Genomic DNA, 23,259 nt, shown 5'->3' on the forward strand with positions numbered 1-23,259 from the left:
TTTGTTCTGAAAAGTGAGCTAGAGCTTAGTTTCAGGGGATTTTTTTTATTTATTTATTCCCCCACCCCCCACCTCAATGAATAATCCAAATTTATTCTAAAAAAAAAATAAATAAATCAACATTTATTCAAATATAATCATATTGCATTCTGGAACATCAACCATAACTCTCCAAACCCTTTGTGTAACATGCGCGTGTGTATATGTGTGTGTATATGTATATATATATATGTGTGCGTGTGTGTGTGCGTGTGTGTGCGTGTGTGCGTGTGTGCGTGTGTGCGTGTGTGTGTGTGCGTGTGTGTGTGTGTGTGTGTGTGTGTGTATATATATATACACTGCCGTTGGGAGTACCCGGGGATGATGGAGCGGGGGCAACAAGGTGTTGATACCCTCCACGGGTAGGGGGTGCCCCGGGACTCGGTGTGGGGATGAAGGGGTCACTCTTGTACTCACTCAGTTTATAGGCAGATACTGACAACCGGGGTAAACCAAGTCTCTGGCTACCGCTGAGGGGAGCTCGTCCAAGTCCCGTCCCCAAGTGGTGCTGCCTGATGATCTGTGACCTGCTTCTTGGCACTTAGTTTTGACTTCAACTTGATGGCCGGTAGCTTGGAACTAGCTGGGACCCGCTTCCTACTATGGCTAAATATGGGAGCTTGCTCTCAGGGCTCACGCTTGGGATTTTCTGGACCGTTTTGGTTGGAAAGTCCTATCCCCCTTGTTTTGCTAATGCCCTGATTCTGGAGCTGGTGGAAACGGATCGTGAAGGCTCCGTTCTCCTCAGCTGAATTGTCGAATTGCCTGAAGCTACTCCCCGACCTAGGGTCCATGTACCCCGTCGTGCCTTCGTTCCCGGATCGGTGATGGGGCTAGGCTGCCGGCCGTCCTCCTCGACTGATTAGAGCACCTCGCCACAATCCCCTGCGACCTCTAGGCTCAGACCACCATCTGCAACCTAGGCGGTTGCTTCAGGAGTCACCATTCCCGACTTCCTCTGAGCTCCTCTCAGCTCGAGGGCTATTTCCAACTCTCTCTCCACTCACAGACAGACTAACTACACTCCTCACCTCCCCTCCCTGACCCCCCCCAGATGAGCGACTCTATTCCACTCAAGCCGTCCACTGGTGTCAGGTGGGTGTGGTGCATGATGTCTCTAGGGTTTGATTTGCTGTTGGAGGCAACACCACTTAAGTAGGGACTCGAAAGCCAAGAGGGAGGCGGAATACTGCATGGAAGGGCAGCTTGTGCAGTACCCTGTGACGATCTGATAGTGCAGGGGCGTCACACTGGCACATAGAGTAATATTGGTCTGAGTGGAATGCGATGTTTTATCGAATTCCACTCTTTCCGATTGTCATGCCGTGTGTCTTAGGCCTTAAGAACCCTTTCCTATTTAACTGCTGGAATCGCTTTTCTTCCACTCGCAGTGAGTGCCCCCTGGTCCTTAGTATTGTCTTTGGAAGAAATAAGTCATGTGCCAGTCTTTTATATTGACCACACATGTATTTATACATATAAATGAGATCTCCTCTGAGACGTCTTTTTTTCTAAGCTAAACAAATCCAACTTTTTCATTTTTATTTATTTTTTTTTAAAGGCCTTCCATTTTATGCAATAATATAGATGCCCTCCTTTGAACTGACTGTAACTTCTGAATGTCCTTTTTAGAATGTGGAGCCCAAAACTGGATCCCATATTCCAGATGTGGCCTTACAAGTGATTTATAGAGGGGTAACAATACGTTGGGATCACGGGATCTAATCTCTCTATTTATACACCCTAGAATCTTGTTTGCTTTTGCAGCTGCTGCTTGACATTGAGTGCTGCTGCTCAGCTTTTTTGTAACCAGAATCCCCAAGTCCTTCTTCTGTTCTATGGTCCTGAGTTTACTTCTATTCAATGTATATGCAGCAATAGGATTACTCCGTTCTAGGTGCATTACTTCACAACTATCAACATTAAATCTCATTTGCCAGGTAACTGTGATTTTATAAAAATTAAAGCAACTAGTCCATTAGGTGATACATCACTGGATTCAGTGTCTCTGTCCATATATAATGCTGCTCCCAAATGGAGTCACAGATTTCCAGTGGATTTTAACAGTAATGTCTACATTCAATCTCTGTCCATTCTACTAAAACTAGATGAGTTATGATTTGTGCCATGAGTGCAGCAGAAAGATTCCACATCAGTAGAAAACTAGGCTGCTATCCTTACAATAAGGTGATTACTTGTTGAATCTTATTGAAGAAAACGTTTCTCTAACTATAGTTTTTGTTCGTGTGCACAGTGACGTTATAACCAGCTAATGCATTGTATGATTTACCCCACAGTTCGGCTTGACCCTCCTTTGCCAGATTCTTGATCGAGGTGAAGAGTTGATGAGTTCTGAATGTCCTACCGCACTGAACCAATCTCTTTGGTATGTTGTATCACATGATCATTATAGGTATCTTGTCTAGAAGACATTGTTTTTGTATACACAGCATGTATGATCTAATCTATTGGAAGCATTTTACCATTCAAAGACATTTTTCCCTAATTTTGGAACTGTGCGATCATATTATCATTACACAGTGTTGTATTCTGTTCCAATTTGTTTGTCAGCCTGTGTATGTATAGGCCAGTAAACAAGTGCTGATCAACTTGTATTTGGCAACTAAATGTCCTGTAATCTTTTCTGGTTAACCCTGCCCTGCATACTGTGCCATTGTACAAGAATACTTTTCTTTGTCAGTAAAAGTGCTACAAAGACTTCTCGTTGGGAACAGAATAATTAAATCTGTGATTATTGTGTAAATAAACTGGTATATACCTTTACATACCAAAAAGTAGTTTCATAGTTTTAAGGTTAAAGTAGACTTGAATCCATCACATTCAATGTATAGCCTAACATGTTGAGCCAGAGAAAGGCAAACACGCCATGGGGCAGACACGAAGCTCCATATTAGGGGAAAAATTCCTTCCCAACGCCACATACAGTAATCAGACTAGTTCACTAGATCAACGCCCCATCACAGAATCCCGTACACATAACCGGTAATATTCTTATAATTTTTCAAGAAGGGCATCCAGGCCTTTCTTTCATGTTAGTAGCAAATTAACCATTACAAAATCATGTGGCAGAGCGTTCCATAGTCTCACTGCTCTTACAGTAGAGAATCTGCATCTGGGATTATGATTAAACCTTCATTCCTCTAGAAGTACAGGATGCCCCTTTGTCCTTGTTGCAGGCCTAGGTGTAAAAAGATCATTGGAAAGGTCTCTGTACTGTCCCCTCATATATTTGTACATTGTAATAAAATTGCCCCTAAGCCTTCGTTTTTCCAAACTGAATAACCCCAAGTTTAATAACTTATCTTGGTGTTGGAGTTCACCTATTTCTTTAATAACCTTGGCTCCTCTTCCTCTGCACCCACTCTACAAAATTGTACACAGTATTATCAGTGTGGTTACACTAGTGATTTTGTATACAGGCAAAACTATGTTCTTCTCATGAGCATTTATGCCTCTTTTAATGAATCCTATTTTTTGCCTTAGCAGCAGCTGTCTTGCACTGGTCAGTAAAGCATAGTTGCCATCCACTCATACACCCAAATATTTTTCAGTGACAATATTATCCAATGTTTTACAATTAAGTACATGACCTTACAAGTTAAGTAAATGACCTTACATTTATCTACATTAAACTTTAATTCCCATTTCTCAGCCCATGCCTTCGCATACATAAATCCTTCTGTATTATTAAATTATCCTCCTCTGTATTGATTACCCTGTAGAGTATTATCATTTGCACATATTGAAATTCAACTCTGTATGCCCATACAAGATCATTAATAAATTTGTTAAAAAGAGGGCCCAATACTGACCCCTGTGGTACTCCACTGTTAACTGTGACCCAGTCAGAGTGTGTTCCATTTTTAACCACCCTATCATTGACTCAGTTCTTAACCCAGTTACACATATTTCCCCTATTCACATTATTCTCATTTTAGGTACCAACCTTTTTGTGGCATATCAAATGCCTTTAAAAAGTCCATATAGACAACATCCACTGCATTTCCCTGGTTCAGTCTGGAACTTACCTCCTCATAAAAGCTGATCAGATTAGTTTGACAGAACCAATCCCTCATAAGCCTATTCTGACACGGTGTCTTGAGGCCATTCTGTTTTGAGATACTTCAGGATAACATCTCTTAGGAAATCCTCAAGGATTTTACCCACAGTAGAGGTTAAACTTACTAGACTATGATTTCCAGGCTTAGAATTTGTCCCCTTTATTGAACTAGGGTAGAGAGAATCGCTCACCAGTCCTAGTTCCACCTGTTCCACATGGAAGTGAAGTATGCGGAGCCACCCAGATCAAGGCTTCTGTAAGAAAGTCCGTAGACCTTGAGAACCAAGAAGACTATGTAGACAATCCTTCTCAAGCAAGGACTGAAGTTTAGTCAGAGATACGCAACAAAGCAGATAAGACAGGTTAAGTGGCACGAAGACACACACAGGTATCCTGTAAAACAGTAGAAGCGGCAGCCGAAGAAGTCGTCCACAAGAGGTGTGGGGGCTTTTATTGCATGGTTAGACAAAGGAAAGCACATACTGCAGAGAAAGGCATATACATTGCAGAACAAAGAATATAATGATACATCATGACATTGAGTATTGCGGGGGGGGGGGGGGGGACTCATTAGGATCCTATAGGCCTCCATGACACTTAACTAATTCAGTAATGTCGTAATTACTGACATCTCTGATCTCTGATGGCACCTCTACTCCTATAACTCTTCAAACACTGATAACTCCATTGATAACTTAGTTTCTTTATTAGTTCAATATACCTGCTATTCATGAGTACAAATAACCATCTATTAGCTAGCATAATTCTTGTCTAGTATTCCATTTAACCTTTCTGGACTTTTTCTTATACTTGCTAACAACACTTAAAGGGAACCGGTCACCAGTTTTGGAGCCTATAAGCCGGGGGTGGGGAACCTCCGGCCCGCGGGCCGCATGCGGCCCGCCATGACCTTTTATACGGCCCCCGGGCACATTCCCGGGGTCTGTAGTGCTGGGGCCGCCAGCCCTTTAAATGACCACATGCACTGTTTGGGAGAACCAATGGGCTCTCCCGCTGTCCAGTAGCGTAATCAGCGGTGTGTGCCCGCCCCTCTGTCCCCTCGTGCTGTGTGTGTGCCCGCCCCTCTGCCCTCCGGAGCGATGTGCTCCCCCCCTCTTTCCCCTCGTGCTGTGTGTGCCCGCCCCTCTGCCCTCCGGAGCGATCTGCCCGCCCCTCTTTCTCCTCGTGCGGTGTGCCCGCCCCTCTGCCCTCCGGAGCGATCTGCCCGCCCCTCTTTCCCCTCGTGTGGTGTGCCCGCCCCTCTGCCCTCCGGAGCGATCTGCCCTCGGCGCGATGTGCCCTCCCCTATGTCCTGTCGTGTGGTGTGACCACACCTTTCAACTCCAGAGCGATCTGCCCGCCCCTCTGCCCTCCGGCCTGCACTGTCTCCGGCGCTGTGTGTGCGCGCCTGCACTCTGCTCCCCGTCCAGTACTTTGTGTACCCTCCCCCCAGAGTTGTGTGCAACGATCAGTGCTGTGTCCCTCACCCCATGCTGTCTATCACCTCAGGTTTGTGGCTCCCCGGTAATGTCAGGTGCTGTGTGCAGTGCCTTGACATTACTGGGGGGCAGTGCTGTGTGCCCTCCCAATGCTGTGCATCACTCCCAGTGTTGTGTTCCCCCAGTGATGTCTGTGCCCCCCTCAGTGATGGCTTTGCCCCCAGCTCCTCTTGTGATGTGTATGTCCCCCAGCCCCTCTTGCGTTCTGTATGCCCCCCAGCACCTCTTGCGTTGTGTATGCCCCCCAGCCCCTCTTGTGTTGTGTATGCCCCCCAGTGTCTCCTGTTATGTGTATGCCCCCCAGCATCTCTTGCGTTGTGTATGCCCCCCAGCCCCTCTTGCGTTGTGTATGCCCCCCAGCCCCTCTTGCATTGTGTATGCCCCCTAGCCCCTCTTGTGGTGTTTGCCTTCAGCGTCTCCTGTGACTTATACATCACATTGGAGATGCTGGGGGCATATACATCACAGGAGACACTGGGGACATACACAACACAGGAGGGGCTGGGAGCATATATAGCTCCTCATGTGATGTATGTGCCTCCAGTGTCTCCTGTGTTGTGTGTATATACAGCAGTCCCAGCGTTTCCTTTCTGTGGTGTATACGTCAGTCCCAGCGTTTCCTTTCTGTTGTGTATACGTCAGTCCCAGCGTTTTCAATGTGATGTATATGCCCCCAGCCCCTCCAGTGATGTATGTGCCTTCAGTGACTCCTGTAATGTATATAGAGCAGTCCCAGTGTCTCCTATGTGCTGTGTGTGCCTCCACTGTCTATGTGTTGTGTGTGCCTCCAGTGTCTCCTATGTGTTGTGTGTGCCTCCAGTGTCTCCTATGTGTTGTGTGTGCCTCCAGCGTCTCCTATGTGATGTATATGATTTAGCAAATATTATTATCACAAAGAGTTGACTGCGCTTCAGACCGAGACAGAAAAGCAGTTGTGAGAAGAAACATGATTAGTATCATCCAACATCACAGCCGCACCAAAGAGAAGCCGCTCCGGCCGCCACAGTAGGGGTGAGTTAATTGTTTGACCAAATATAGCCGGGTAATTTTCACATTGATAATTTTGTGCGGCCCCTGAAGGTTGGTAGAAATTTCCAAATGGCCCCCGGCTGAAAAAAGGTTCCCCACCCCTGCTATAAGCTGTGGCCACCACCAGTGGGTTCTTATACAGAGCATTCTGACATGCTGTATATAAGAGCCCAGGCCAGTGTGGAGAACGTAAAAAACACTTTATAATACTTGCCTAAACGATCGGTGTGGCGTTTCCAGGTGTGGCGCCTCCTCTTTCAGCCATCTTTGTCCTCCTTCTGAAACTAGTGTGTATGACGTGTCCAACGTCATCCACAATAGCCGGCATTGAGGTTCCATGCATGCGCACTACATTACTTTGATCTGCCCTGCTCAGGGCAGATCAAAGTGTGCCTGCACAGGACCCCCTTGTCGGCTTGTGTGGATGACGTAGGATGCGTCATCCACACTAGCTTCAGAAGACTGAGGACAAAGATGGGTGAAAGAGGAGGCGCTGGACCCGAAGAACGAGATGCCCATCCGACCCATCTTCTCCGCACCGACTGTTTAAGTAAGTATTATAAAAAAAATTTTATGTTCTACACAGCGGCCTGGGCTCTTATATACAGCATGTTAGAATGCTGTATATAAGAGCCCACTGGTTGTGGCCGCAGCTTACAGGCTCCAAATCCGGTGACTGGTTCCCTTTAAGTAATCTATGTCTCTGCTTGGGTGCGGGGGTGGGGGGGAGCTCTAGCTACTGCATCTCATTAGCTGCTAAGATGGCTGGTAGATAAAACATGGCTGCTCAGCATATCATGGTTGACTATTGTCTAACAGCTTCAATAAAGTAAAACAGAAAAAAGTCCAGATCTCCAGCGTCCAAAATCCATGTTCATTCAAATAGATTTGCAAATGTAAGAGCCACCAGACACACTACTATGCACAAACAGATACGTTTCGACTTACCGGTGCATTTGTATTTTCATACCATAAATAAGACTTTGTAAGTGGAAACGTGTCGCTGTTTGAGCATAGCAGTAGTGTGTCTGGTGACTGGTGTCTCTTACATTTACAAATTTGAATAAACATGGATTTTGGACGCTGGAGATAAGGATTTTTTTCTTTTTGAATATTGGCACCACATATGTTATGTGCCAGTGATATTTTACAGTTTCTGTTATAGAGTCTATGAATATTAGAAATAATGATCTGTATCACATTACTGGAAGGTGTATTCCCATCTCCAAAATCCTATCCCCATAGGTAGTAGATGTAATAATCATTATATTAGCAAATACATCCAATTAGAAATGTAGTATAGTTCTCCAGATTCACTGTCACTTACCTCATGTTCACCTCATTGCAGGACCTTAGGTATCCATGGTTACGACCACGAGCAACTAACTTAACCCCTTCACCTCCGGCCACTAAAACACCCTAATGACCGGGCCATTTTTTTGCAATTCTGACCAGTGTCACTTTGACAGGTTATAACTCTGGAACGCTTCAACGGATCCTGGCGATTCTGAGATTTTTTTGTGACAAATTGTACTTTATGTCAGTGGTAAATTTAGGCCGATATTTTTTTGCATTTATTTGTGAAAATTTCGGAAACTTTGTGAAAATTTTGACAATTTAGCTGCGTTTTTGGTGCAGTTTTGTTGTCAGAACTTTCTGACATTTGACTTCCCAGCAAAGTCTGAGAAGTCAGATTTGCTATGCGCACATTGCAGTTTATTTGTCAGCGTTTTATTTGTCAAAAGTTTGTGACAAAAAAATGCAGCATGTTCATTCTTCCTGCATTTTTGTCAACATTTGTCACAAAAACGCAGCAAAAACGCACCTACAATTGCAAGCATTTTTGTGACATTTCCAGGCTCTCTCTGACAAAGTGCAGTTTTGGCTGCAGTTTGTGAACACAAAAAGATGCAGCGTGCGCATATAGCCTAAGAGAATTATGTCACACAAAATAGTTACTAAATAACATTTCCCACTTGTCGTCTACTTTACACCAGCGCAATTTTCAAAACAAACATTTTTTTTCGTTAGGAAGTTAGAAGGGGTCAAAGTTCATCAGCAATTTCTCATTTTTTCCAACAAAATTTAAAATATCATTTTTTTAGAGACCACATCCCATTTGAGTTGACTTTGAGAGGCCTAAGTGAAAGAAAATACCCCAAAGTGACCCCATCCTAAAAACTTCACCCCTCACACTGCTCAAAATCACATCCAAGAAGTTTATTAACCCTTCAGGTGCTTCACAGGAACCAAAGCAATGGGGAAGGAAAAATGAAAATTTTACTTTTCAACACAAAAATGTTACTTTAGCCATAAAATTTTGTATTTTCACAAGAGAGAAAAGAGAAAGTGCACCATGCAATTTATTGTGCATTTTCTCCTGAGTACACAGATACCTAATATGTGGTAAAAATCAATTGTTTGGGCGCACGGCAGAGCTCGGAAGGGAAGGAGCGCCATTTGAATTTTTGAACGCAAAATTAGCTGCACTCATTAGCTGACGCCTGAAGACCACCTGAGGTGCTTAAACAATGGAGTTCCCCCACAAGTGACCCCATTTTGGAAACTAGAGCCCTCAAATAATTTTTCTAGACGTTTGTTGAGCAATTTGTACCCCTGGGGACTTCACAGAAGTTGATAACGTTGAGCCGTGAATATATATATATATATATATATATATATATATATATATATATATATATATATATATATATATATATATATATATATATATATATATATATATATATATATATATATATATATATATATATATATATATATTTTTGTTTTTTTTACTACAAAACTGTTACTTCAACCAGGTAACTTTTTTCACAAGGGTAGCAGGAAAAATGCACCCTAAAATGTATTGTGCAATTTCTCCTGAGTATACCGATACCTCATATGTGTTGGAAAGCAATTGTTTGAGCGCACGGCGGGGCTCTGAAAAGGAGCGCCATTTGACAGCAAAAATTAGTTGGAATCATTAGCGGACGTCATGTTGCGTTTGGAGACCCCTTGATGTGCCTGAACAATGGTGCACCCCCACAAGAGACCCCATTTTGAAAACTAGAGCCCTCAAAGAATTTTTCTAGATGTTTGGTGAGCACTTTGAACCCCTGAGGGCTTCACAAAAGTTTATAACAGGTGCACGGCAGGGCTCGGAAGAGGAGCGCCATTTCACTTTTCAAACACACAGATGCCAAGCAGTGACGTGCATCACTGATCGGCCACTGCAGGACAAATGATGTGCAAAAAACTACCAGGGACATGAAGAAGAAAAAAAAGTCACGCCGAAAAAATAGCACAAATGCAGATCCGTTATGTGGGTCACTGATCAGTGCTCGACCGCTGCAGGACGCACACACGGATGAGATGCAAAAAAAAAACGATGCGGGACACTGACAAAAAAAAAAAAAAAGTCCCACTGAAAATTGATCACTGATGCATATCTGTTAATGCATTACTGATCAGCGCTCGACGGGACGCACGGACGGATGAGGTGTAAAAACTAACAGGAGAAAAAAAAAATTATGCTCACAGGACCCAGGGTAATCGATTAGCAGGAGGATTACTGACCAGAGGAACTGCAGGAGGAATAGAAGGCAGCAAGATGGATGGCTTATTACAGGAGCAGCAGGCAGGAAGTTGGGCAGCTCCTTTGTGAAGACCCAGGAAGGACCCAGCGATGGAGGCAGATGTGATTTGACCAATGAAGAGCTCGGACGACCTGGTGACAGCAGGTAGGGGACGTCTGAGAGGGAGAGCAGACGGAGACGGGGGAGGTTGAGACCGGAGAGGCAGAGGCAGAAGAATGGGGGCAGAATAGAGATTGCAAGGGGGGGGACACATCGGCAGCGTGCAGGGGCATCACAGGAGTGCGCAATACTCAGTGGGAGTAGGAGCGGCGATAGGACAGTGGTGGCGGCGTGACTCTACAAGTACCAGTGGGTGAGGGTTCCCCAGGCTAACACAAGCCTGTGGTGGGTGGTCACACCCAGATCAGACCGCCCCACTGTACGCTGATTAGAGCGATTGCGCGTCATAGCACGATCACTCCAATCAGTGCTGCAGGGGGTGGGGGGCGCCGTGTTTGATATCCAGCTATGAGCTGTTGCTGCGGCTGCTGCAGCACCTCATAGCAGGATCTCACAATCGCACTTTAAAGCATTTTTTTAGCCGAAAAAAGTGCGATCGATATGGTTGGCGGTTCAGATGTGAACAGCCAATCACAACGATCGTCGATGGGGGGTGGTGGTGCCACCCCCGGGGTCAAGCAAAGGTCCACTGCTGTAAGAAACAGCAGGGGACATCATTTGAAAGCTGTTGTTATGGCCACGGCAATCAAATGAACTTTAGGCAGTAATGTTACTTCCCTGGTCGTTAAGTCACGTAACAATAGGACGTAACTTTACTGCCTGCGGTCATGAATGGGTTAACTGTGACTAGATGCGTGGTTGTAACCATGGATACCTATGGTCCTGCAATGACCTGAACATGAGGTGAGCAACATATTGAATCAGATGAACTATACTACATTTCTAATTGGAGGTATTTTCTAATATTATTATTATTATTATTATTATTATTATTATTATTATTATTATTACACTTAAAACATATTGGGATAGGATCTTGGAGATGGGAATAACCCTTTAATTCCTGCATGCCATCCGGGCCTGGGGATTTGACTACTTTAGTGATTTTGTGGCGGTGCAGTACTGCCTGCTGGTTTAAGCAGGTGCCTTTTAAACGAGATTTTATGGTATCTTTAATCATGTAGTCTCCCATGGGATTTTCTTGTATAACTATCTGTTCCACCATTTCACCCAGACTATTTTTGAGGGGGCCAAGTCTATATCATTTTTTGAGTTTCTTACTATTTATGTAGCTGAAAAATATTTTTGGATCATTTTCAATTTCTTGCATTGAGTCTCCATCTCAATCTTTGCTGACTTGATTTGATTTTCACAGAATTTGTTTAATTTTCTATGATTATTTAATTCCTCTTAACTACCCTTTTTATTTAATTCTCTAAATGCTTTATTTTTGTCATTTATTGCTCACCTTACAGCTCTATTTGGCCATAGTGGGTTTCTTTTATTTCTAGTTTAATTCCATAGGATATATTTTGTGCACAGGTGTTAAGGACACTTCTAAGTGTGTCCTGTTATTCTTTCTGTACTTCTCAGGACATTGTCCCAATTTATAGCACAAAGTTCATTTTTTAGCCGTTGTAAATTCACCTTTCAAAGTTTAGTGTCCTTGTACAAACCTCTCTACTATACACACACGTGGTCAATATTGTTGGTACTTCTCGCTTAATGAAAGAAAAACTCACAATGGTCACAGAAATAACATGAATCTGACAAAAGTAATAAAAAAATCTATGAAAATGAACAAATGAAAGTCAGACTTTGCTTTCCAACCATGATTCCACAGAATTTAAAAAAAATAAATAAAACTCATGAAACAGGCCTGGACAGAAATGATGGTACCACTGAAAAAAATGTGACAAAAGGCACATGCTAAATCAAGGTGTCCACTAATTAGCATCACAGGTGTCTACAGTCTTGTAATCAGTCAGTGGTCCTGTATATAGGGCTACAGATACTCATGTGCTGTTTGGTGACATGGTGTGTACCACACTCAACATGGACTAGAGGAAGCGAAGGAAAGGGTTGTCTCAGGAGATTAGAAAGAAAATTCTAGATGAGCATGTTAAAGGTAAAAGTTATAAAACTATTTCCAAGCAGCTTGATGTTCCTGTGACTACAGTTGCACATATTATTCAGAAATTTAAGATCCATGGGACTGTAACTAAGCTCCATAGACATGGCTGCAGGAGGAAAATTAATGACAAATCAAAGAGATGGATAATACAAATGGTAACAAAAGAGCCCACAAAAACTGCTAAAGAGATTAAACGTGAACTTCAAGCTCAAGGAACATCAGTGTCAGATCTCACCAGCCATCGTTGTTTGAGCCAAAGTGGACTTCATGGGAAACGACCAAGGAAAGCACCATTGTTGAAAAAAAATCATTAAAAAGCCAAACTGGAAGTTTCCAAACTACATGTTGACAAGCCACAAAGCTTCTGGGAGAATGTCCTATGGACAGATTAGACAAAAATGGAACCTTTTGGCAAGGCACATTAGCTCTATGTTCACAGATAAAAAAAATGAAGCATATCAAGAAAAGAACACTGTCCCTACAGTGAAACATGAAGGAGGCTCTGTTATGTTCTGGGACTGCTTTGCTGCAATCTAAAAGCAAAATATTTGCTACATACAAAAGTAAACATACAAAGATGTCAATACTACATTAGTTATGTATTGGGATGTGTGACTATCACATTAAAGGGGTATTCCCATCTCCAAGATTTTATCCTGATATGTAGTCGGTATAATAATATTAGCAAATATATCCTATTAGAAATGTAGTGTAGTTGTTCTGATTCACTATGCCAGGGCATGTGCATGGCATTGAAGGATCTTGGGTATCCATGATTACAACTACGCATATAGTCAGTTTGTAAGTTAGTTGCTAGTGGTCATAACCATGGACACCTAAGGTCCTGAACTTGAGGTAAACAACATGGTGAATCAGAAGAACTACACTACATTTCTAACTGGAGGTATTTGCTAAGATTATTATAATATTATTATTATTATTATTATTATTATACCCAGTACATATTGGCATAGGATCTTGGCGATTGGACTACCCCTTTAAGTAAATTCTTTATATAAGTAATTTTTTTTCTGCAGTTGCTCTGAAATGTCACTTTACGTTTAACCTACAATAGCAGCACCCTCTGTAGTAGTCACCAATTTCTAATGTGTGTGTGTGTGTGTGTGTGTGTGTGTGTGTGTGTGTGTGTGTGTGTGTGTGTGTGTGTGTGTGTGTGATTTTTTTTTTTTTTTTCTCTCTCAATGAATAAGACAGTTGTGCAGTTCAGTTGTGGAAGGCTGCAAGTTCACTTCTGTCCATTTACATTTTTCATTTTGGTCTATATGCTGCTGCCTGCTTTGTGTAATTTATTGTATTGCCAAAAAATCAGCCACAGTTTCTATGTATAAGCCATTTTCCAAGCAGGAATTGTACATCCATCTGCTGTTTTAAATGCATTTCCATGCTTTGTGTTTTAGGACACCCCTTGTTGCACAAGTTGCCCATTGCCTTTTGCAGATCCAAGCAAACCTACCGCAGCCCCTCTGCTTTCCAGACACAGCTCTGCTACACTTTTCACGTTACCTCGATGATCAGAGTCTCAGTCAATTGCAGTCAAAGTTCAGGTGAATATGGATTTTTTTTTCCCCTACCTGCACTAAATATGCATCTGTTATATGGAGCTGTCCAGAAGTAATAATGACCTGAATAATCTGAAAGACTGGTCTAGTTTGTGCCTGGTTTGGCTTTGTAGTGACTGCACAGATCTGAAAAGCCGCTTAATAGAAGTCAGGCACTAGCAATCGCCCATCTCATTGTCATTTAAGGGATAGTTCATTACTTAGCCCCTTCATAAGTTCTGTATTCTCCAGTCTAAACTAATAACAGATACCACCTGCAGGGTGACATTGGCTGTAGTATTCACGGGGCATATCGATCAGCAACCTCTAATGCATTGCAGTTCTCAAAGTAATTTGGGACGTCTAAGGTTCATCCAAGGCAACTGTGACTACTGCAGCTCATTAGTGGCAACTGATTTCCTGCAACTCTACGTAGCATAACCATGTCACAGGATACCTGGTGCAAAAGATGTGGGGGTTTTTGTGTTTTGTTTTTTTTTTAAATTTTCTTTTACAATGGGCAACGTACTATTTACGGAGTTGTCCAAGTAGTGAACAATGTGTTCTGCTGCATCGTTACAATAGAAGATATACCACAAAAGGAGAGCATGTATTTTAGAAGAGATTAGGTGGGGAAGATTGTGGTGTTTGCAGTTTTAAAATCATACATATCATAAAAGTTCTACCTCCCTGTTTTAGTTGATTGTTACAAATAACCGGACGTAAAATTCGGCATTTAGCTGAACAATTTCTGAATATATACAGTCATATGAAAAAGTTTGGGCACCCCTATTAACCTTTTTTCTTTATAACAATTTGGGTTTTTGCAACAGCTATTTCAGTTTCATATATCTAATAACTGATGGACTGAGTAATATTTCTGGATTGAAATGAGGTTTATTGTACTAACAGAAAATGTGCAATCCGCATTTAAACAAAATTTTACCGGTGCAAAAGTATGGGCACCTCAACATAAGTGACATTAATATTTTGTAGATCCTCCTTTTGCAAATATAACGGCCTCTAGTCGCTTCCTGTAGCTTTTAATGAGTTCCTGGATGAAGGTATATTTGACCATTCCGGTTTACAAAACAATTCCAGTTCAGTTAAGGCTGCTTTCACACTGTTTTTTTTTTTAACATGCGTCATGAACGTTTTTTAACGCAAAAACGGAACCAGTGCAAATGCGTTTTCATTTAAATGCATTTGCAATGGACTCGCATAAACATGCGTTCACATGCGTTTGCTTGCGTTATAGTGAGGTTCCAGCAACTTGCAGTTTAACTTTTTTCAAACACGCGACTTGTAGCGTTTTTGAGCAGCATCCAAATACTGTATTTCACTGGATCCTGTCTATACTGCACGCAAACGCATGTGAACGCTGGCATGCTGATAGACAGGATCCTGCTTGCTCTTCTCAGCATGCCCAGAAACCAGCCTGGCGTGATCAGTCTCTCTCTCCCCCTCTCTCTCCCCCCCCCCTATCTCTCCCCCGCCTGAGAGCGGCGGACGCTCGTAATCAAGGCAAATATCGGGTAACCAAGCAAAGCGCTTCGCTTAGTTACCAGATGTTTACCTTGGTTACGTGTGCAGGGAGCAGGCAGCTCGGCTCCTAGCAGCTGCGGACGCTCGTAACCAAGGTAAATATCAGGTATCCAAGCAAAGCACTTAGCTTAGTTACCCGATGTTTACCTTGGTTACCAGCGTCCGCAGCTGCCAGATGCTGGCTCCCAGTCTGTCACGTTCAGTTCCCCTCACTCCCGATCACATGACTGCAATGCCCGCCCATAAACTTCAAGTGACAGGATTCTGCAAAATAACACATGCGTTTGCAAGCGTTTTTCTTTGTAAAAACAGGATCCACTTTTACAGCAAAAAAAACGTTCATGACGCATGTTAAAAAAACGTAGTGTGAAAGCAGCCTAAGTTTGCTGGTCGCCGAGCATGGACAGCCCGCTTCAAATCATCCCACAGATGTTCAATGATATTCAGGTCTGGGGACTGGGATGGCCATTCCAGAACATTGTAATTGTTCCTCTGCATGAATGCCTGAGTAGATTTGGAGCGGTGTTTTGGATCATTGTCTTGCTGAAATATACAAAGAGAAGGAGCCAACACGATTTCTATACTGTATTTGTTGATAAATTAGAGATTTTTGGCAAAACTGCAATATTTTGAGCCACCCCGCCAACGTCACGGCAAATCCCATGGGGCAGTCCTACACTAAATATTATATTTTGTTTGGGGTGCCATATGGCCTCACACATCAAATGCAGAACTGCTTGAGGCAGCACTTACCTGGTGCTTTTCATTCCCGTACCTGTGACTGAGTCACAGCTGTGGGCGGGACAGGCCCAGGTAAGTGCTGCTAAGATTAAAAACCCTGTGGACAGGGCCGGTGGCTGTGTGTGAACAGTCACCAATAGCTAAACCAGTTTTCAGATAAAACAACCAAAAAAGGGTGCACGGCCTGGTGGAGGCTAACCACCTGCCAAAAAAATTCAACTACCTTGCTGAAATATCCATCCCCTGCGTAACTTCAACTTCGTCACTGATTCTTGCACATTATTGTCAAGAATCTGCTGATACTGAGTTAAATCCATGCAACCCTCAACTTTAACAAGATTCCCAGTGCTGGCATTGGCCACACAGCCCCAAAGCATGATGGAACCTCCACCAAATTTTACTGTGGGCAGCAAGTGCTTTTCTTGGAATGCCGTGTTTTTTTGCCTCCATGCATAACGCCTTTTTGTATGACCAAACAACTCAATCTTTGTTTCATCAGTCCACAGGACCTTCTTCCAAAATGTAACTGGCTTGTCCAAATGTGCTTTTGCATACCTCAGGCGACTGTTTGTGGCGTGCTTGCAGAAACGGCTTCTTTCGCATCACTCTCCCATACAGCTTCTCCTTGTGCAGAGTGCGCTGTATTGTTGACCGATGCACATTGACACCATCTGCAGCAAGATGATGCTGCAGGTCTTTGGAGGTGGTCTGTGGATTGTCCTTGACTGTTCTCACCATTCTTCTCTGCCTTTCTGATATTTTTCTTTGCCTGCCACTTCTGGGCTTAACAAGAACTGTACTTTGTTCTTCCATTTCCTTACGATGTTCCTCACAGTGGAAACTGACAGTTTAAATCTCTGAGACAACTTTTTGTATCCTTCCCCTGAACAACTATGTTGAATAATCTTTGTTTTCAGATCATTTGAGAGTTGTTTTGAGGAGCCCATGATGCCACTCTTCATAGGAGATTCAAATAGGAGAACAACTTGCAAGTGGCCACCTTAAATACCTTTTCTCATGATTGGATACACATGCCTATGAAGTTCAAAGCTCAATGAGGTTACAAAACCAACTTAGTGCTTTAGTAAGTCAGTAAAAAGTAGTTAGGAGTGTTCAAATCACGAAATTAATAAGGGTGCCCATACTTTTGCACCGGTCAATTTTAAATGCGGCTTGCACATTTTCTGTTAGTACAATAAACCTCATTTCAATCCAGAAATATTACTCAGTCATTCAGTTATTAGATATATGAAACTGAAATAGCTGTTGCAAAAACCCAAATTGTTATAAAGAAAAAAGGTTAACATTAATAGGGGTGCCCAAACTTTTTCATATGACTGTATTCTATTTGTGCAGAAATTTGTACATTGGGATAGTTCTTCCTGGACATGTTCTCCTATTTTAACCTTATTAGTGATGATCTAGCACTAAATTGCTTAGGTGCTTGGTACTTGAATCAAGCAAATTGGACTGATTGGGTGCTCGTCTCGTAACGAGCATAATGGAAGTCAATGGAAAACTCAAGCGTTTTTCTGGCAGACCCTCCCAGAAAGTCTAGGGGGCATGAAAATCGCTGAAATTGATGGAAACTGCATAGAGAAGATGCCTTGATTCATTTGTGACTCCCAGATCGCTGCTGTGAACAATGTTGTCAAGAGTATTATGCCACTTTTACAAACTGACAATAAAAACATACAAAACCAAGGATAAAATGGACTTCTCTGTTGCTTCATTGGGGGACACCAGAAACCATGGGTGTATGCTGCTGCCACTATAAGGTTGATACTAGGCAAAAATAAAAAGCTTACCCTTCCTCAGCAGTATATAGCCACTGACTGGCCGGAAACTATTTAGTTTTCGCTTATTGTCCATAGGAGGTAGACATGGGGCTCCCTGCTCAGCCCCGCATCTTGCATCTTCCACAATTGTCATTTTTTTCTACTAATGATCTCATTAACCCCTTCACGACCTTGGACGGATCTATCCGTCCAGGATCGTGTCCCGTTAAGCCCCGCCCCCTGCCGCGGGCAGGCGGCGTGGATCGGCACACATATCAGCTGTTTTCAACAGCTGACATGTGTGCCTGCTAGCCGCGGGTGGAATCGCTTCCACCCGCGGCCGGAATCGCTTCCACCCGCGGCCATTAACCCCTTAAATCTTGCTGCCAAAGTCTGGCAGCAAGATTTAAATGCGCGCGGCCATGTTTTTTTACTTACCGCCGCCCCCACCGGAAGTCACGTGTGTTATCACGTGACTATCGGTGGTTGCCATCGTAGCACAGGGTCATGTGATGACGCCTGCTGCTATGATGTTTCACTTTCATTTTCCCTCGGCCGAGAGCAGAGGGAAAAACAAAGTGACTGAATCTGCTGTTTACAGCTGTATTGCTGTGATCAGCAGATAGATAATAGCGATCGGATTCCTGATCGCTATAGCCCCCTAGGGGGACTAGTAAAATAAAAAAAAAAGTTTTAAAAAATAAAAAAAAAACAAAAACCTAAAAGTTCAAATCACCCCCCTTTTCCCCCATTGAAAATTAAAGGGTTAAAAAATAAATAAATAAATACACATATTTGGTATCGCCGCGTTCAGAAATGCCCGATCTATCAAAATATAAAATCAATTAATCTGATTGGTAAACGGCGTAGTGGCAAAAAAATTCCTAACGCCAAAATTACGTTTTTTGGTCGCCGCAAGTTTTACGCAAAATGCAATAACAGGCGATCAAAACGTAGCATCTGCGCAAAAATGGTACCATTATAAACGTCAGCTCGAGACGCAAAAAATAAGCCATCACTGAGCCATAGATCCCACAAAATAAGAACGCTACGTGTTTCGGAAAATGGCGCAAAACGTGCGCCACTTTTATTGGACAAACTTGTGAATTTTTTTTAACCCCTTAGATACAAGTAAACCTATACATGTTTGGTGTCTCCAAACTCGCACCGACCTGAGGCATCACATAGATACATCAGTTTTATCATATAGGGAAAACGGTGAATAAAACATCCCAAAAAATATTGTGCGATCACACTTTTTTGCAGTTTTTCCACACTTGGAATTTTTTTGCTGTTTTCCAGTACAATATATGGTAAAACCTATGGTTTCATTTAAAAGTACAACTCGTCCCGCAAAAAACAAGCCCTCATATGGCAAGATTGACGGAATAATAAAGTTACGGCTCTCGGAAGAAGGGGAGCAAAAAACACAAAAACGGAAAGTTCCCGGGGGCTGAAGGGGTTAAAGGGAGCCAATCACCAGGATTTTCATATATAACCTAAAGCCAGTGCTATACTGGCACTATCAGGCTGATTCTCTACATAACTTTAGTGGGCAGCTTGGATGTATAGGTTTTGAAATCCAAAAAAGTAAAGTATAAAATTAGCTGCTTGTTGAGTGACAGCAGCAAAGGAGCAGATAATATATTCATAGTTATCCCCTCCCCGTTAGAATTAACATAAGCATTATACAAACGATTCACTTTGTCTGTTGAAGGACCTGTGTGAGGTCATACCCATGTGACCTGATATCAGCTTTGGTGGCTGAGGCCCTGCCCCTTCTGGTCACATGGGTATGACCTCACACAGGTCCTTCAACAGACAAAGTAAATCGTTTGTATAATGCTTATGCTAATTCTAACTGGGGGAGGGGATAACTGAATATATTATCTGCTCCACTACAACTGTCACTCAACAAGCAGCTAATTTTATAAACTTTTACATTTTTGGATTTCAAAACCTATACATCCGAGCTGACCACTACAGGTACAGTATGTATAGAATCAGCCTGATAAAGCCAGTGCTATACTGGCACTAGGTTATATACGAAAATCCTGGTGATTGGTTCCCTTTAATTACTTTTCTCCTACAGATACATCATGTGAGGGTAACAGAGTGTAAATGCTCACTGTGTCATCCCACCTAGAATACGAGAGCACAGTTCTGTAAATGCTCACACCGTATCCTCAGGTCTCAACGGCAGGGTCGCTAACCCCTAATGCTTTAGCAATTAGGTCCAGGAAATAGACCCTAGCTAACACTTTCTGGCCCACTATAGCAACGTATGGCAAGGAGACAAAAGAGACACTACCAGGGAAAAAAGCAATCAAGAGGGATCCAGAAACATACAGCATCAGGTAAAATGTCCCTCAGTCCCAGCCAGTATACAGTCCAGCACGATTGCAGGCACAGCCATGCGGCGCCCCAGACACGCCTACAGTCGCTATCTTCACTGCGCTCCACTCCACGCGCGCTTACATATATCCGCTGTCCCTCCACACTAGCAGCTGACTCTGCTGACTCACTCCCAACTGCCATTGCCACGGCGCACCACCACGCGTCCTCACAGACTGCCACAACCCCACACCAGCCGCCATTAAGCAAGAACCGCAAAGGGTTGACCACAAGGCTTCATAGCTTCCAGCATCCCGCGATGCTCCCTTCACTGTCTTAACTCCTCTGATAACTTACATGTCCTAACTATCATTTTAGTTCATGGACACTCCTCCCCCTACACTACCGACGCTGAAAAAGGCTTCCGGGCCCAGCACAGGACATTTTCATGTCTTTACACAGTTAGTCATGCCCTCCCCACAATAGTCAAATACCGCAGCCCAGCCAGAGCCAATCCACACACGCAGTGCCTATCAAACACTGAATACCGGACTCTGTTTTCAACAGTGCCTCACTTCCTCCACACCTACTCTTTCCCCGTCAGGCAGCACAAGCACACATGGGGACACAGCCTCTGCAGATCCACCATATAAACCAGGGTAAGACTTCCTCCACTAGCGACACATGGTCTCCTCCTCACAGAACTCGCATTCTAACCGTACGCATCTTACTATGCCTAACTTTAGGGAAGAATGGCCCGCCCAGCCATCTCTAGTATTACCCTTTACCTGCTCCTCCTGTAGAATAAAGTTCACATCAGACCAGAACTCATCTCCTGCCCGTCCTGTTAGCTCTCACACCCATGCAACCCAGGGGCCACCACCAACCAGAGTGAGTCCGCTATCCCAGAGTGTGCCTCAGCTCTTTTTCAGTCGGTTGCAGACCTAACCAAAGTCTCCCAGACACTAGTCACATTCATGCAGCAACTACCACTACAGACCACTAACCCTGGTACACTGATTGCCAACCAGAACGATTCAGATCTACCACATGGCAAAATCCAATATGACAAACCATAAACTCCAAGAAGCAAACCCACCACATGTCATCCTCCCGGTCTCCTCCATCCACTTCCTCCCAAGCCCGTTGGTGAAACACTTGCCCCCAAAAGGTACTATAGGACTCGGAGTTCGACTCAGACCCCGATTCGAATTCAGATTCTGATTCAGAACAAGATACCAAAACGAGACATGGTGGACAGCCTAGTTCAGGCCTTCAACGGACACTAAACATCAAAGAAACGAACCTCCAATCTACTGAACAGTCTGTTTCTTTCAGAAAGAGCAAGTGAGTGAGTGCATGAGACAGATTAAGAACCACACGTTCGAAACGCGTCCTCTTGTGGGCTATTGTCGACCCTGTAATGGACTTTTTTAATATGAATAGAGAAATAAAAAATTTGTATATTTTTAAGAAAACTCTTTTGGACTGGATTGCTGGAATTTTTTCTGGATTTACCATCAAGAGTTCCAGTAGGTGCTCAATAGGGAATGGCGACCAACCAGACAGACAGATTAAACAAAAGTAGCGAATGGACATTCTGTACCCCTTTCCCAATGAACTTCTAAAGAAGTGGGCTAAATCACCCTTTGTTGATCCACCAGTTTCTCGCCTATCTGTGGGAACCATCCTTGCGTTATCAGATGGTGCAACCCTGAAGGACCCCACTGATGGATCAAAACGCTTGCCAAGTCTGCCTTTGAAGCAGTCGGTTAAGCTCTAGCCCCAGCCTTTGCATCCACTTGGTCTCCAAATGAATGACAGCATGGTCCAAACACCTAAAGGAAGGCATCGTCAACGGAGCTACGCAAGAGGAGATCGCAGACTCACCAACCAAATTGCCTACGCAGAAAAATGTCAGCCCTCACTCAAAGTGTGGAACGCTGACTCCGCCTCTAAAATATGTATCATCCGCTCGCCTTTCCTAGGTCCTATTCAGGTATCAGCTAGATCAAATCATCGCAGCAGCAATGGGAGGAAAAAGTACCTTCCTCCCCCCAATAAAGAACAAGACCACCATTTTCAAAGAGAAGAATCAGTATCATTCCAGTCCTTTTGCCAATTCTCAACCCGATCCAGAAATCAGGAAAAAAATAAAGCCTACCAAGAGAAAAAGAAACCTTCCTTCAAACCAGCACCAACCTGGAAACAGCGCCTATGCTATAACGGACGGGGCGCTAAGATTCAGACCCAACAAATTCAACAGCGCGTGACATAGAGCTCCAACTGGGTGAACTCTCAAAGTAGGAGGTCTGCTCAAACTGTTTTGGGAGGTCTGGGTCTCTGCAACCAACGACTCCTGGGTCCAGGAAATCATCAACTCTGGATACAAGATAGCCTTTGCATCGCCACCGAAACGACGATTCCTCCTGTCCTATCCCCCAGGGTCAAAAGCCCTCACTCAAGGTTTTTATGCAGCCAGCACTTCCCTCCTACCGTATTTTTCCAAAAAATAAGACCCCCTCCAAAAATAAGCCCTAGCAGGGATTTTCAGAGCAAGGCTTAAATATGAGCCCTCCCCCGAAAATAAGCCCTAGTCACAGTGCAATAATGAAGTGTCCGTGCAGCTAAAAGAGTTAGATACTGCAGGACACTTCATTATAGACAGCGGTCACCCCGCAATCACACTCACCAGACGCCAAGCAGAGCACCTACAGTGATCGCAACATCAGATCTCTCACACACAATAAGTTTGAAAACACACACAATCAGATCACAAAAACAGATCGCACACGTAATCAGATCACACAAACATCGGATTGTACTCATACCACATTCAGCGACACCGATTTCTTCTCGCCGGCAGAATCCTGAGAGGCTGTGCGGTGAAGCGCAAGGACCTGCCGCAATGCTTGCTTACA

At 43.5% G+C, this 23,259-nt stretch overlaps 1 protein-coding gene across 1 annotated transcript in view; it reads left to right on the forward strand.

Annotated features, from left to right (window-relative positions):
- Window positions 1–23,259, forward strand: part of PATL1 (PAT1 homolog 1, processing body mRNA decay factor) — a 230,223-nt gene that overhangs the window by 204,980 nt on the left and 1,984 nt on the right. Inside the window, exons 17-18 of the mRNA XM_075349144.1 lie at window positions 2,337–2,425; window positions 13,800–13,946. Of these exons, the coding sequence (XP_075205259.1) occupies window positions 2,337–2,425; window positions 13,800–13,946 (236 nt within the window). The remainder of the gene's footprint in view (window positions 1–2,336; window positions 2,426–13,799; window positions 13,947–23,259) is intronic.

Source organism: Anomaloglossus baeobatrachus, chromosome 5, assembly GCF_048569485.1.
Source record: "Anomaloglossus baeobatrachus isolate aAnoBae1 chromosome 5, aAnoBae1.hap1, whole genome shotgun sequence".
NCBI lineage: Eukaryota > Metazoa > Chordata > Amphibia > Anura > Aromobatidae > Anomaloglossus > Anomaloglossus baeobatrachus.